At 43.7% G+C, this 15,353-nt stretch overlaps 1 protein-coding gene across 1 annotated transcript; it reads right to left on the bottom strand.

Annotated features, from left to right (window-relative positions):
* Positions 1 to 9,206: 9,206 nt before the first annotated feature.
* Positions 9,207 to 15,138, bottom strand: LOC110507053 (E3 ubiquitin-protein ligase RNF26-like). Its single transcript, XM_021586933.2, has 2 exons — positions 14,853 to 15,138; positions 9,207 to 10,471 (listed from the first exon to the last, which is right to left on the bottom strand). The coding sequence occupies exons 1-2, from the start codon at positions 15,136 to 15,138 to the stop codon at positions 9,207 to 9,209; spliced, it is 1,551 nt and encodes a 516-aa protein (XP_021442608.2).
* Positions 15,139 to 15,353: the final 215 nt, after the last annotated feature.

The raw sequence follows: 15,353 nt of genomic DNA, 5'->3' as shown, positions 1-15,353 counted from the left end.
GATGATAACTACATTAGGATTCGGATTGACGAAGGATACATTAGGATTGACAACTCTTGTTCTCAGATGTGCCTTTGCTCTTTGCTGACAGTATCTATGCATATCCCTCTGTCAAGAAACAGTATAATTAGTATGTTTCCTTTGGTGAAGTGATGGTGCCTTCTACAGATTGTCACTGGAGTCAAAAACCTACCCTCCCCAAAATGCTTGGCCGATGTCATCAACACTGAACACTGGTCCAACGTGGTCCTACAATCATCAAAACATCTTTGATTATTCCACACACATTCAAATCTATCTCGTAATGTGCTCATCTTTGATGATATTTTGTTTTACAGAATTGACAGTATAGCACTTCTACTAGTATGTACTATTAAAGGAATAGCAGAACTCACGTCTGAGGCGTAAAAATCTGCATAAAACACGCTCTTCTTCCAGTCCTGGTCATTGAGGAGGAAGATGTCTAGAATGTTAGCTGGCAGGCTAAAAGTTCCAAGGGCACAGAGCCTTCAGGTAGGATGTCCACTTCCTCTGTAGGGTCCTCTGGCCACCCATGTCCCCATACACACCAACCAACCAACCACATAGAGGTAGACATGCTTGGTGTCAGTGGAGCCAACACATTTATATCAGATGATGACATTAGAGCATATTATACAACTGTACCTTGCAGACCTGTGCCACTCGAGAAACCTTGAGCTGGTTTGGCAGGTCAAACTCCATGGCCTCTTCACTAAATAACAGACTTCATTGTCATCCCCGCTAAGGCTGTTAATGCTCTCGGGGACAACGTCCAAGTGTACCAAGGAGGGTTCTGAAATAAGATACAGTTCAGTTTTCTCAAGGACAAACATGGTGGTGGCAGCATCATGGTTTGGGCCTGCTTTTCTTCAGCAGGGACAGGGAAGATGGTTAAAATTGATGGGAAGATGGATGGAGCCAAATACAGGACCATTCTGGAAGAAAACCTGATGGAGTCTGCAAAAGACCTGAGACTGGGACGGAGATTTGTCTTCCAACAAGACAATGATGACAATGACAAGCAAAATCTACAATGGAATGGTTCAAAAATAAACATATCCAGGTGTTAGAATGGCCAAGTCACAGTCCAGACCTGAATCCAATCAAGAATCTGTGGAAAGAACTGAAAACTGCTGTTCACAAATGCTCTCCATCCAACCTCACTGAGCTCGAGCTGTTTTGCAAGGAGGAATGGGAAAAAATGTCAGTCTCTCGATGTGCAAAACTGATAGAGACATACCCCAAGCGACTTACAGCTGTAATCGCAGCAAAAGGTGGCGCTACAAAGTATTAACTTAAGGGGGCTGAATAATTTTGCACGCCCAATTTTTCAGTTTTTGATTTGTTAAAAAAGTTTGAAATATCCAATAAATGTCGTTCCACTTCATGATTGTGTCCCACTTGTTGTTGATTCTTCACAAAAAAATACAGTTTTATATCTTTATGTTTGAAGCCTGAAATGTGGCAAAAGGTCGCAAAGTTCAAGGGGGCCGAATACTTTCGCAAGGCACTGTATGTGATATTGTAGGCGTGGGTCCCGCAAACAAACATCCAAATTGTCCAGAGTCTTAAGGGTCTTGATACAGTCTCAGCATTCCAACTGGAATAGGATACGGTTTGTATAATTATGTGGTTTGTTTCTAAAACATCTATCAGTATATTGAGAGATGCTGCATCATAGAATCCACTTGCTTCTGATTTTTCCCCCCTTGGTCTTGCATTCCTTTTACTGCTGCTCTGAGACCTGCCAGTAGACCTGCAACAACAGAGAGCTTCACATCTACAGGAGCGCTCTGGAGAGCAGAAAATACCACGCACAGGTAACTGCCAAAAATAAAAGAAACACCAACATGAAGAGTCTTAATAGGGCGTTGGGACTGCACGAGCCGCCAGAACAGCTTCAATACGCCTTGGCATAAATTCAACAAATGTCTGGAACTCTATTGGAGGGATGCGACACCATCATTTGGTGTTTTGTTGATGGTGGTGGAAAACTCTATCTCAGGCGCCGCTCCAGAATCTCCCGTAAGTTCTCAATTGGGTTGGAATCTGATGACATAGACGGCCATAGCATATGGCTAACATCCTTTTCATGCTCATCAAACCATTCAGTGACCGCTCGTGCCCTGTGGATTGGGGCACTGTCATCCTGGAGGAGACCACTCCTTCATTTTGGCAGTTACCTGAGCTTTATTAGACTACGTTTCTTACCACAGCCTTTTTCCAGATGTCCATTAGGTCTAGGATGTACACGGCCTCTCAAGCTCCAAGGAACAGGAGCCCCAGATCCTCTCTCAAAGTCATGGTGGATTATAAAAAAAAAAAAGAACCAACTCTCTGAAACTTAACATACAAATTCCAAAAGAAAGAAATGATCTCACTCCAATAGATTTTTATAGAAAGCAAAAATAGTTAAGATCTTGCTACCATGGAAAGGAAAATACCTGTCTATTTGTGGAAAAATCACCCTGATTAACTCTTTAGTCATATCCCAGTTTACCTATTTGCTTATGGTTTTTCCTACACTTGGTGACCTGCTTTTGAAATGATATGAACATAAAATATTCCATTTTATTTGGAACGACAAGCCAGATAAAATTAAAAGGGCCTATTTATATAACGAATATGAATTCGGAGGGCAGAAATGATTAAATATTAAAGCATTAGATCTATCACTAAAGGCTTCAGTCATACAGAAGTTATACTTAAATCCAAACTGGTTCTCTAGTAAATTGGTACGAATGTCTCATCCTATATTCAGGAAGGGCCTTTTTCCCTTTATTCAGATTACACCGGCCCACTTTCGGTTGTTTGAAAAGGAAATAATCTCCAAAATATCTTTATTTTTTAAACAATACTTAGAAAGTTGGTTGCAATTTCAGTTTAATCCACCTGAAAAGACAGAACAAATTATACAACAAATATTGTGGTTAAATTCAAATATACTAATTGATAAAAAAAATGGTATTTTTCGAAGAAATTTAAAAAAAATGTATATTTCTTGTGAATGATGTCATAAATAGGACTGGTGGAGTTATGTCACACATGCAGCTAACACAGACATATGGAAATGTCTGCTCTACCCAAAATTACAACCAATTAATTGCAGCATTACCACAAAAATGGAAGAGGCAAGTAGAAGGGCAAAAAATGAAGGAAATTGTATGTCGGCCCTGTATTAAAGAACATAAATGGTTAAAGAAAAGTGTGATGAATAAAAACATATACCAATTTCATTTAAGGACCAAAAAACTGACAGCTGTGCCATATAAATTAAGCTATAGTTGGGAAGAGATTTTCGATGTACCCATTCCATGGCACATGGTTTATGAATTGATACGCAAAACAACGCCGGATTCAAAACTTCAAATTTTTCCATTTAAATTACTGTACAAAATTCTTGCAACTAATAGAATGTTATGTACAGTGGGGAGAACAAGTATTTGGGCTACATTTGGGCTACAGGACAATAGGCAAGCAGCTTGGTGAGAAGGCAACAACTGTTGGCGCAATTATTAGAAAATGGAAGAAGTTCAAGATGACGGTCAATCACCCTCGGTCTGGGGCTCCATGCAAGATCTTGCGATACATGGCCCTCGTGGGGCATCAATGATCATGAGGAAAGTGAGGGATCAGCCCAGAACTACACGGCAGGACCTGGTCAACGACCTGAAGAGAGCTGGGACCACAGTCTCAAAGAAAACCATTAGTAACACACTACGCCGTCATGGATTAAAATCCTGCAGCGCACGCAAGGTCCCCCTGCTCAAGCCAGTACATGTCCAGGCCCGTCTGAAGTTTGCCAATGACCATCTGGATGATCCAGAGGAGGAATGGGAGAAGGTCATGTGGTCTGATGAGACAAAAATAGAGCTTTTTGGTCTAAACTCCACTCACCGTGTTTGGAGGAAGAAGAAGGATGAATACAACCCCAAGAACACCATCCCAACCGTGAAGCATGGAGGTGGAAACATCATTCTTTGGGGATGCTTTTCTACAAAGGGGACAGGACGACTGCACCGTATTGAGGGGAGGATGGATGGGGCCATGTATCGCGAGATCTTGGCCAACAACCTCCTTCCCTCAGTAAGAGCATTGAAGATGGGTCGTGGCTGGGTCTTCCAGCATGACAACGACCCGAAACACACAGCCAGGGCAACTAAGGAGTGGCTCCGTAAGAAGCATCTCAAGGTCTTGGAGTGGCCTAGCCAGTCTCCAGACCTGAACCCAATAGAAAATCTTTGGAGGGAGCTGAAAGTCCGTATTGCCCAGCGACAGCCCCGAAACCTGAAGGATCTGGAGAAGTTCTGTATGTAGGAGTGGGCCAAAATCCCTGCTGCAGTGTGTGCAAACCTGGTCAAGAACTACAGGAAATGTATGATTTCTGTAATTGCAAACAAAGGTTCTCTACCAAATATTAAGTTCAGATTTTCTGATGTATCAAATACTTATGTCATGCAATAAAATGCAAATTAATTACTTTAAAATCATACAATGTGATTTTCTTGATTTTTGTTTTAGATTCCATCTCTCACAGTTGAAGTGTACCTATGATAAAAATTACACACCTCTACATGCTTTGTAAGTAGGAAAACCTGCTAAATCGGCAGTGTATCAAATACTTGTTCTCCCCACTGTATGTCCATCCTGCCCTGCCTAAAATCTTCGAAAGCCAAGTTAATAAACAGATCACCAACCATTTCGGATCCCACCGTACCTTCTCCACTAGGCAGTCTGGTTTCTGAGCTGGTCATGGGTGCACTTCAGCCAAGCTCAAGGTCCTAAACAATATCATAACCGCCAATAAAAGACAGTACTGTGCAGCCGTCTTCATCGACCTGGCCAAGGCTTTCGACTGTCAATCACCGCATTCTTATCGGCAGACTCAATGGCCTTGTCTTCTCAAATGATTGCCTTGCCTGGTTCACCAACTACTTCTCAGAGAGAGTTCAGTGTGTCAAATCGGAGGGCCTGTTGTCCGGACCTCTGGCAGTCTCTATGGGGGTGCCACAGGGTTTTATTCTCGTGCCAACTCTTTTCTCTGTATACATCAATGATGTCGCTCTTGCTGCTGGTGATTCTCTGATCCACCTCTACGCAGACGACATCATTCTGTATACATCTGGCCCTTCTTTGGACACTGTGCTAAGAAACCTCCAAACAAGCTTCAATGCCAGACAACATTCCTTCCGTGGCCTCCAACTGTTTTTAATGCTAGTAAAACTAAGTGCATGCTCTTCAACTGATCGCTGCCCGCACCCTCCCGCCCGACTAGCATCACTACTCTGGATGGTTCTGACTTAGAATATGTGGGCAACTACAAATACCTAGGTGTTTGGTTAGACTGTAAACTCTCCTTCCAGACTCACATCAAGCATCTCTAATACAAAATTAAATCTATAATCGGCTTCCTATTTCGCAACAAAGCCTCTTTCACTCATGCTGCCAATCAAACTGACTATCCTATCGATCCTTGACTTCGGCGATTTCATTTACAAAATAGCATCCAACACTCTACTCAGCAAACTGGATGTAGTCTATCACAGTGCCATCCGTTTTTACCACCAAAGCCCCATATACTACCCACCACTGCGACCTGTACACTCTCGTTGGCTGGCCCTCACTACATTGGCTCCAGGTCATCTATAAGTCTTTGCTAGGTAAATCCCCGCCTTATCTCAGCTCACTGGTCACAATAGCAACACCCACCCGTAGCACGCGCTCCAGCTGGTATATTTCACTGGTCACCCCCAAAGCCAACACTTGCTTTGGCCGCCTTTCCTTCCAGTTCTCTGCTGCCAATGACTGGAACGAATTGCAAAAATCTCTGAAGCTGGAGTCATATCTCTCTCTAACTTTAAGCATCAGCTGTCAGAGCAGCTTACCGATCACTGCACCTGTACACAGCCAATCTGTAAATAGCACACCCGACTACCTCATCCCCATAGTATTACTTACCCTCCCTCTCCTTTACACATCTCTACTTCCACATCATCATCTGCACATTTATCACTCCAGTATTAATGCTAATGTGTAATTATTTCCACCTCTATATTGCCTACCTCCCTACTCTTCTACATTTGCTCACACTGTAGATAGATTTTTCTATTTTTATTTTATTTTGTGTTATTGACTGTACATTTGTTTAAGTGTAACTGTGTTATTGGTTTTGCCATACTGCTTTGCTTTATCTTGGCCAGGTCGCAGTTGTAAATGAGAGCTTGTTTTCAACTGGCCTTATTGGTTAAATTAAGGTGAAAAGCACAAGGTGCACGTGTATAATGATCATGCTGTTTAATCACCTTCTTGATATGTCACACCATTTAGGCGGATGGATTATCTTGGCAAAGGGGGAATGCTCACTAACAGGGATGTAAACAAATGTGCGCATACACATTTTTTTTTAAATACGATTTTTGTGCTTATTTTTCTGGGATCTTTATTTCAGCTCATGAAACATGGAACCAACACTTTACATGTCACAGATGGGATATATTTAGAAAAGACTTTGGGAATTAAGTCCCAGAAGTTATAAACCACAAAACTCTAGTGAATAACTAGTTCCTGGAGGAAGTGGTCCCCGATGTCCAGTAGAGCCCCCTTTCCTGACCCCTTCCTACACCCATCACCCCCAGCTGCTGCTCTTCACTGGTTCCCTCTCCTCACAGATGGGGAAGTCTGGTGCAGGGGATGGCTACTTTCTCACATTCAGAGATACTATCACCAGGGTTAGCATAATGGCTACATTTATATGGAGTCTTCAACATCCCCATCCTACTTGGTTTTCAAGACAATCTAGCAGTTTTAGTGAACTTGAGTGGTGGATCAAAATATAAATCTTGGCAATGGTGGCATAGCAATGATAAGAAATAGGAATTTTTAACTAATCCAAGTTCAAAATGTATGTCGGAAACATTGCCCTATCATTTCGGAGTTTGACTCAAGACATTACCAATGTCTGGTGCATGTAATGTCAAACACTTATTTGGGGATTCATTGGTCAAGAGGACCGGAATCTATTATACATTAAACATGGTTTTATCAACAAGGAAATAATAGCCTTGATTATCTCAAAGATGCTGACGCATCTTGTGCTGATATGATCTCTTATGATGAGCAAAGCATCCTGTAAAACAGAACTGGCTGTGGCGCAGATCTCTTTCTGGTGGATTGTGGCAAACCTAGGTTTGCTCACACAAGCTGGTAAACCCAATCTGTAACAAAAACCCAGTCTATTGACTGCTCTGAACAGGGATGCAAAGTAAATAGTGAGAATGCATCAAATACATTTTTTTTCACAACAGAAAAACAATACCGAAAGATTGTTCGTTTATTGTCTCACAGACATTTGTCATTCACATTCGTGAGTATGGCCACATTCAGAAACCTTTATAAAACAAAGTAAATGTGTACATGACACACCAGCAACCTTTCAGTTATTGGCCCAATACTCTTAACCACCTGCTACCCCATTCATGGCTTATTGCAACGTCCATAACTTTGTGCCATGTCCCCTGGATACACAGGTCAGTCTTCCTAGACAAAATAAGCCATGTGAGTGGCAACATGTGTGGTCTGTGGTAAGAGTCCACTGTATATGTAGACAGGAAAGTCACACAATGATTAAAGGGCTTTGGGAAAAGAGGTCAACTCAGAATATAATCTAAAATTTACTCTGGACATCAAAAATATAATATGCCTAATCATTTTTCATATTGTATCAATATAATGTCACGTCAGATAATTCATGGGCCCAACCTTTTCTCTCTCCAGATTTGTATCAATATTTCACATCATAGACCATTGTTGGTTTTATAGTTATTATATTTTTTACATGGTGTGTTAAGAAAATGGCAGGCCTTTTGGAAAATGTTGGTTTGGGACTAGATAAAAGGCAAAGTATTGAATGAGTGATTACAGCATTTGTTGAAATAACAAATGTTAAGACTTCTGATTGGAACAAAGACAGTGGGAAATTATTATAGGCTACACAATGTCAATGAGACTAAGACAGTCACAGGACATCAGTGACACTATGGTTCACGTTCTGGCTCCTCTGTTACAATATTGAAGTCACTCCATCGTGTTTGACCCCAAAATATATTACGGGCAGAGCCTATCCAACATTTATGAAACCTTGGCCCAAAAAAGGCATATCAAATATGACTCACCAGCCTTTTGCTTTTATTGTCACTTAACAGGCCTTTCTCCAACACTTGCAATCTAATTCAATAACCATTGCAGTTTGTGCTGTAAATCTTCAACATGGCATTTCACAGAGCTTTGATCAATACTTATTTTGAGCAAAGAGACAAAATTGAAACAAGGAATTATGAACCCATTACTGACTAATGGTGGTAATTGTGAACATGTCAATGTTTGATCACAAGTTAAAAACATTTGAAGAACTATAAAGATGAATAAACCTTGTGTGGAGCATAAATTAGGTAGTGTTCATGAGTCAGCATAGTGGAAAGAATTGGCTATAGTGACAAAAATTATGGAATAATAATTTGAACAAAACAAACATTTTTTTCATATGACAAGACAGATAGATCTTGTTAATAATTTCTGACACTGATATTTTTAGACAACCATAGCTTATGAAATTAACCCTTTCCTACAATACAAAACCATTTCACACTTTGTATGGGTCTCTGGATGTGAACTGCTTGGAACAATATTGGCTATTGACAAATTGCATTTGAGAGGTTGTCACCAATTAAACCTATACATAAGCTACAAAATGTGCTTTTACGACAGCATTTGGTACGTACGGTATTGTCTCCAGTGTTTTAAACTGCCAATGGAATGCTTTCAAACTGAACATATGCTGAATAAAGTAAATTAACTGCTATACAGCAAACATTCCTTATTAGGTTCACACACAGTTTGGAACGACATGAAGTGTATAGAACATGAAGTGTTCAGTAATATGAACAAACAAGTATAAACATTTTGGCAAGCACTGTCATGGTAGTCTGAAAAAAAAACAGGCATCATTTATGACATCAGCCACGGACGATAGGCCATTTCAACAGTGCACTGGACTTGGATAGCGTGCGTCTGAGCTGCAATGTACTGCAGGTGTAGATGTAGCCTATAGTCTCTGCACATCCTAAACCTGAGATTCAACATGTTAACAATGCAGCACTCTGGGTAATGCCCCTTCCCCATTTGGTCCCTCAGAGATACACATCCATGGTATTAAGGATCATATGGCGGCAGAGCGGACAGTTCTGCTGGTAGATGGGCTGGCGCAGCAGTATGTGAGTACAGTCCCGACACAGACACAGGTGGCGGCAGGGCAGCAGCACCACTGTCTTGGTGCTGTCCTGGCAGATGACGCACTTCTTCCTCTCCTCATGCTCCTTGAGCAGAGTCAGTAGGCTGTCGGCCGGGGGACCATTGGAGCTGGAGCACCCCTCCCCCGATGAGAGTTTCTGTAAAGGCCTGTCTGTGCTGCTGGAGCTGGGGTACGCTAGGTCCCACAGGTCATCCATTAGCTGGCGTGGCCGGGCAGCATGTTCAGCGGGTGGTGCTGCGTCTCCTTCCCTACTGCCCGTAAGAGCCGCCTGTTCTCTGTCACTGGGCTCAGGTTGCCTGGCGTGGCCGTCACCCCTCACTCTGATGTTCCTGTAGACTGGTGTTATCGTTTGGTGTAGGCGGCTGGCCTGCCGCTGAAGCCTCTGCCACACGCCCCTCTCCAGCACGTAGAGGCGATGGAGCGCCCTCTGTATGAGATGCAAGGTGGGGACAGAGTTGACAAAACCGAAGGCGCGCCGGGCTCCAAGACTGGTCAGCTCAGGGTTCATATAGACTGTGGCGGTGACAACAATGGTCGCTGTGAGAATGAGGCCATAGATGTTCAGGAGGAAGACGCTGACGAAGATGTGTCCGAGCGAGCCCAGGAACTCCAGGGCCAGCCTGATGGGAGTCCAGAGAACGACTGAGGTGCCAACCAGGCTGCTGTACAGAAAGGTGAAGAGTGTGAGGGTGAGCTCCACAGCCTTCTGCAGGGGGCAGGAAACTGCCTCCCACATGCTGACTACAACTGAGTAGACGTTCTGTGTCCCGATGAGCAGCAGGTTGACCACCGTGTTGACCAGGTAGAACACCAGGCTGACCGCAATGCCACAGCCCTCCCACACCTGTTGCAGCAAGCAGTGGCCACACAGCAGCCCACGGTGGAACAGATCCCTGACACGCAGGAGAACATGTGAGGACAAGTAGCACACCATTTTGAAACTCTCCAGAACACCTCCCAAGAGGTGCAGCCAGCGCCCCAACATGTTGACTGTGCCCTGGGCCAAAAGTGTTACGCTGTCCATCATGGTGACCATGCAGAACACAGTGAAGTTCCAGCACTTCACAATTGAGTTGGTCAGTAACATGGGTAGGTTATTCACAAAGGTGATACATGCCGCCAGGAGACGTATCACTGAATGGACTATTAAGAAATTTAGGTCCAGGAGTAAAGATATGAAATTGAAACATTTCCCAATGGTGCAAAAGACTAGGTTCACCAGACCCATGACAAAGTTCTTACTCGAGTTGCTTCACTGTCTTGATAAAATCACGTTTTTTTTGTCTGGTAATGTAAAGGTTAGATATAGCTAGCTAGATAAGGTTGTCGGATGCGTTGTCCACTTTTCGTTCGGTACAATTTGCCAGCTAGCTAAACTAGTTAGCGATCTAGCATAACAATGCTAGCTCTATTAACTAGCTAGCATAGCTACCTGCCAAACACGTTGGTAGGGCACATTCCACTTGCAATTTCAAATAAACAGCTGTGCAACCGCGTTTGTTTTGGCTAAAGCGCAAACATATGCAGGCACTGTAATCAGCGTACGTTTACTTTCAAACTCGGGCTGGCTAGTAGTTAAACTTTTCTTGCTAAATTACATTTCCGTCTTAGGCTCACACAATGTTACATTTACTCATGGCCCGTCGTCAATAACGTATCTCTCATCTCCCTTTTCAAAGTCCACCATAATCCAATGCAAGATAAGTGAAATTGTTATTTACATATTTACACGCTGGCCACCGTAACGGTTTGGTCACATGACCTTCTCCTCCAATGAATCACGTCGGCGAGCTTTTTGCGCCTGTCAGCATCACGGTCAAAAGCAGGACGCATGTATGTAAATTCAACCGGTTTAAAATGTATTTCCTTAATTGAAGCCAATGCAGTTGGAAAAAATATTTGATGAAACAACATTCAATACATTTAATTTAATTTACAGTAACATTTTAATCAGAACTTTATATTTCATTTATTAAATGAAAGTACGTTTAGTGGGCTAGGTCTTTGACTAGGCAACTTATCTTTTTATCTTTTTTTTAACTGGGCTTTAATCATACACTACAGCCATCGTTTCATGCACGCTGTAAGGGTGACTCAAATTCCCTTCGCACTCTGTGTGTTGAGCTTCCCATTACCTCACCTGATATAGGATGACAAATAAAAACTCGGTTTTTCTGAACAATAACTTCAACCAAGTTTCCTTCCTTGTCTGATGATCATCCTCTCCAGCTGAGGGTATGGAAGTGTGGAAGGAGAGCAGATGCCAAAAAGGAACTGATATGATCATGGGAAACAGATTGAATCATTGGAACCAACAAAGACACCATTTGTTTAAGCAATTAATGTCACAGTATGGAGGAAGAGCAGTTGCATGAGTTCAGTTACTTCTTTAGCCTATTAAGAGTCCGCTGTGTTTCTTTGTACTCTATGCCTTTTATGGTAACAGTTTGTCTGGGGGCAGGACTTAGCTTCCCATGTTTGTTTTACTGCTGGACCAAATGCTTCATTTGCAGTACCATCAGTAACATTACATTGTTACATCTGTTGAGAGGCAGTGGGATATCAGGCTTATGCGGAACAATTTTACTGGTGCACTGTTTGTTTTTTGCCTCACAGGTGTTTTTGAACTAATCATAATTTTGCGGGGGTGCACGTGCATCCTATAGGTTACCTGGCGAGATTTGGTTCTGGGTTGCCGAGATTACAATGCGACCACCAGACTATCTCAGATGACGATTAGGCATACATGTCATGCAATTTTGCCTGCCTTTGGTTATTTTATCCACAAAAACAAAGTAATAAACCAGTAATAAACCCATCAATGAGGTAACCAAAAAAAATTATGGCCTCAGTACACTTATAAATTCATCTCTTAAATTATTGTTTAGACTTTACAGAGTAGATACACCCCTCCAGCAAGCTCACATCTGGGATTCATTCCACTAGGGATAAGTGTGACACTCAATCACAACCCCAAGGCACAGGGCTACTTACTTCAGCTCCAAAGGGGCATTCCCAATAAGGAGGAGTGTATTGTTCTAGATTTTCATCTTAACCAAGAAAAATATGTTTTATTTTCCATACTCTTACAAAACCCAGTCAGAGGGTTATCTGTAGTATGGAGGTACGTGTCTCTACAAGACAAACAGCCGATGACCGACATGAGCACCCCCCCCCCCCCCCCCCCCCCCCCCCCCCCCCCCACACACACACACACACACATTGAACATTTGTCAGTGACGACAGTCCCACTATCTACAACATCATGCTCTAGGGCAGGGATGACCAACTTTGATGGAGGTGGGGGCCACAAAAAAACACAACTTATCATGCTGGGCCATAGTGGCTCATGGGTCTGCGCACCTACATCCGGGCCGCCAGTTGCCCATCCCTGCTCTTGGGCCAAAATGGAAACGGTCTCGTCAGAGGCCCTGGGTAAAATAAACAAACAATATTGAAATGTGTCCCAGATTGGAGAACAACAGAAACCAGCAGGATGGGTCCCAGGGAATAATAAGCAAACCGCTTGACACATTTCCTACAAGGCGAGGGGACCCGCCAAGGACACATTTTCTGGCTGTAAAAAAAGAGGGTCACCCCTTTTAACACAGGAAGTGATCTGATGGGTGGCGTCCCCTGGTCTGCGTTAAATGGCTGTTTAACAACTGGGTGTTGTGATGATCTTGTCAACTCTTTGTTTCTCCAAGCAGGGAAAAGTTAACTAGAATGAATGGTCATTTATTCATATTTTACTGTCCACTGTCTGCAATCAAATAAGCTTGAACTATTATCAATAACTCATATAAGAATTAAGTAATATATCACTTTTATATTTCTCATGTGGCAAATCACTATAGTTTCATGACATAATGTGAAAGGAAAGGAAATCAGTTAAACCCCAAATACTTTATTTAACTTTCCTCTTTTGACCTTTAGGCGTTTCTATCTCTGAGATGTGTGACAGTATTTTTTTTTCATTTAGGACTTTGTGGTTAGTTTTCGGGTAGCTTTGTATTGCGACCATCTAATCCTCTGTTGACTTTGGCAGCCTGCCAGTGTAACTGGAGGAGAGTACTATTAATATTCACAGACTGGGAGAGGGTGTGACAGCGAACAGGGGGTAATCAGCAGACCAGAAGCTTCTATGGGAAAACACAAACTCCAAACAGTAGAAATCACTGGCGAGCAGACTGGTCACAACCCAGGCTAAGACCCTGCATACCACAGCAGCCCACAGGGGTAAGAAAGAGCCATACATGTGCAGAGAGAGAGAAAGAAAGATAGACAGAAAGAGAGACACACAGAAACAGAGTGGGGGGGGGGGGCTGAGGCACTGACTCACTGAGAAAGAGAAAGATCTGAAAAAGTAAGACTACTGTTGAATGTGGAAGTCCCCCAGGATGACATTCCTGGTCTGTGAAAGTTCTCCTTCCCAGGACCATTGGAACGGCTCTACAAGGTTGACACGGTGGTCACTTGTTAGCTCAATGTAATTTAGAATGTTAGAATGCTCAATGTTATGCTTCTTTTAACATTTTAGAAATGAGTCCAGAGATGTGCAAATTTTGCCGTTCCAAAAATAGCCATCACAGATGTGATAAACTGAGTTAACTCAGTTACAGCTGGATGGACTTTGGACAAAGAACAGCCTAAATCACTCTCTCACTCTTCATGGCGTTGGGTAGGACTGGACATACCCTGAAACACTGTCTGTGGGATGTTTAATGGTTAATAGCCTATAATTACATGTAATCACCATGGAGACAGGGATTTGCAAAAGCTTGCGTCTCTTATCAAAGTGTCCCTTTGTCACAATCCAAGTTATAGTGACAGAGTTGAGCAAAAAAAAAGGACTCCTGCGCACACTCCGTGCTCCCACCCTTGTGCGCATTGGACAATGGCCCTCACTCATTCGAGCAGATAACCCCAAAACAACTTGCTCTTGGGCCTGGCCTGGAAAGAATGACTTCTTTCCTTCTTTCCTTCCTCTAGGCTCTCCTTAGATCATGAGCTATAGAGTCTCTTTCCACCACAGAGAGCGAGCGCGATAACAAACAGGAGTTCTGTCCAATCATCAATCACACTCATGCAGGGACCAGGGTACGCTGGGTTATATGCTGAGGGTTCTAGGCTAGACTATACGCCAAAGGGGACATGACAGGGCAACCGGATTCAAGGACAACATTTAAGTGTGTTTATTCCCAACAGACGTAATGTCACGCACTGACCTTAGAGAGCCAAATCTATTTGGTTATTTGGTCCAGAGCTTCCGGCGACAGTACCCAGTCCAGAGCTTCCGGCGACAGTTCCCAGTCCAGAGCTTCCGGCGACGGTCCACAGTCCGGAACCTCCAACGACGGTCCACAGTCCGGAACCTCCAACGACGGTCCACAGTCCGGAACCTCCAACGACGGTCCACAGTCCAGAGCCTCTTGCGAGGGTTCCCAGTCCGGAGCCTCCGGCGACAATCTACGGTCCGGAGTCTCCGGCGATCTACGGTCCGGAGTCCCCGGCGACGATCTACGGTCTGGAGTCCCCAGCGATGATCTACGGTCCGGTGTCCCTGGCGACGATACACAGTCCGGAGCCTCCGGCGACGATCCACGGTCCGGAGCCTCCGTCGACGATCCACAGTCCGGTTCCTCCAGCGACGATCTATGGTCCGGAGTCCCCGGCGATGATCCACGGTTCGGTTCCTCCGGTGACGATCCACGGTCCGGAGCCTCCCGCGACGATCCACAGTCCAGTTCCACTGAAGCGGAGGGATCATCGAGCGGAGCGGGGTCTACATCCTGAACCGGAGCCCCCATCGAGGCTAGATGCCCACCCGGACCCTCTCCCATGGAGTCAGGTTTTGCGGCCGGAGTCCACATCTTTGGGGGGGGGGGGGGGGGCCCTTTTTCTTTTCTCTATTTGGTTAGGTCCGGGTGTGATTTGGGTGGGCATTCTAGTTTTTCTATTTCTTTGTTGGCCGGGTATGGTTCCCAATCAGAGAGTCTATCGTTGTCTCTGATTGGGGATCATA

Source organism: Oncorhynchus mykiss, chromosome 27, assembly GCF_013265735.2.
Source record: "Oncorhynchus mykiss isolate Arlee chromosome 27, USDA_OmykA_1.1, whole genome shotgun sequence".
Taxonomy (NCBI): domain Eukaryota; kingdom Metazoa; phylum Chordata; class Actinopteri; order Salmoniformes; family Salmonidae; genus Oncorhynchus; species Oncorhynchus mykiss.
This window is presented reverse-complemented; position numbering and strand designations above follow the sequence as displayed.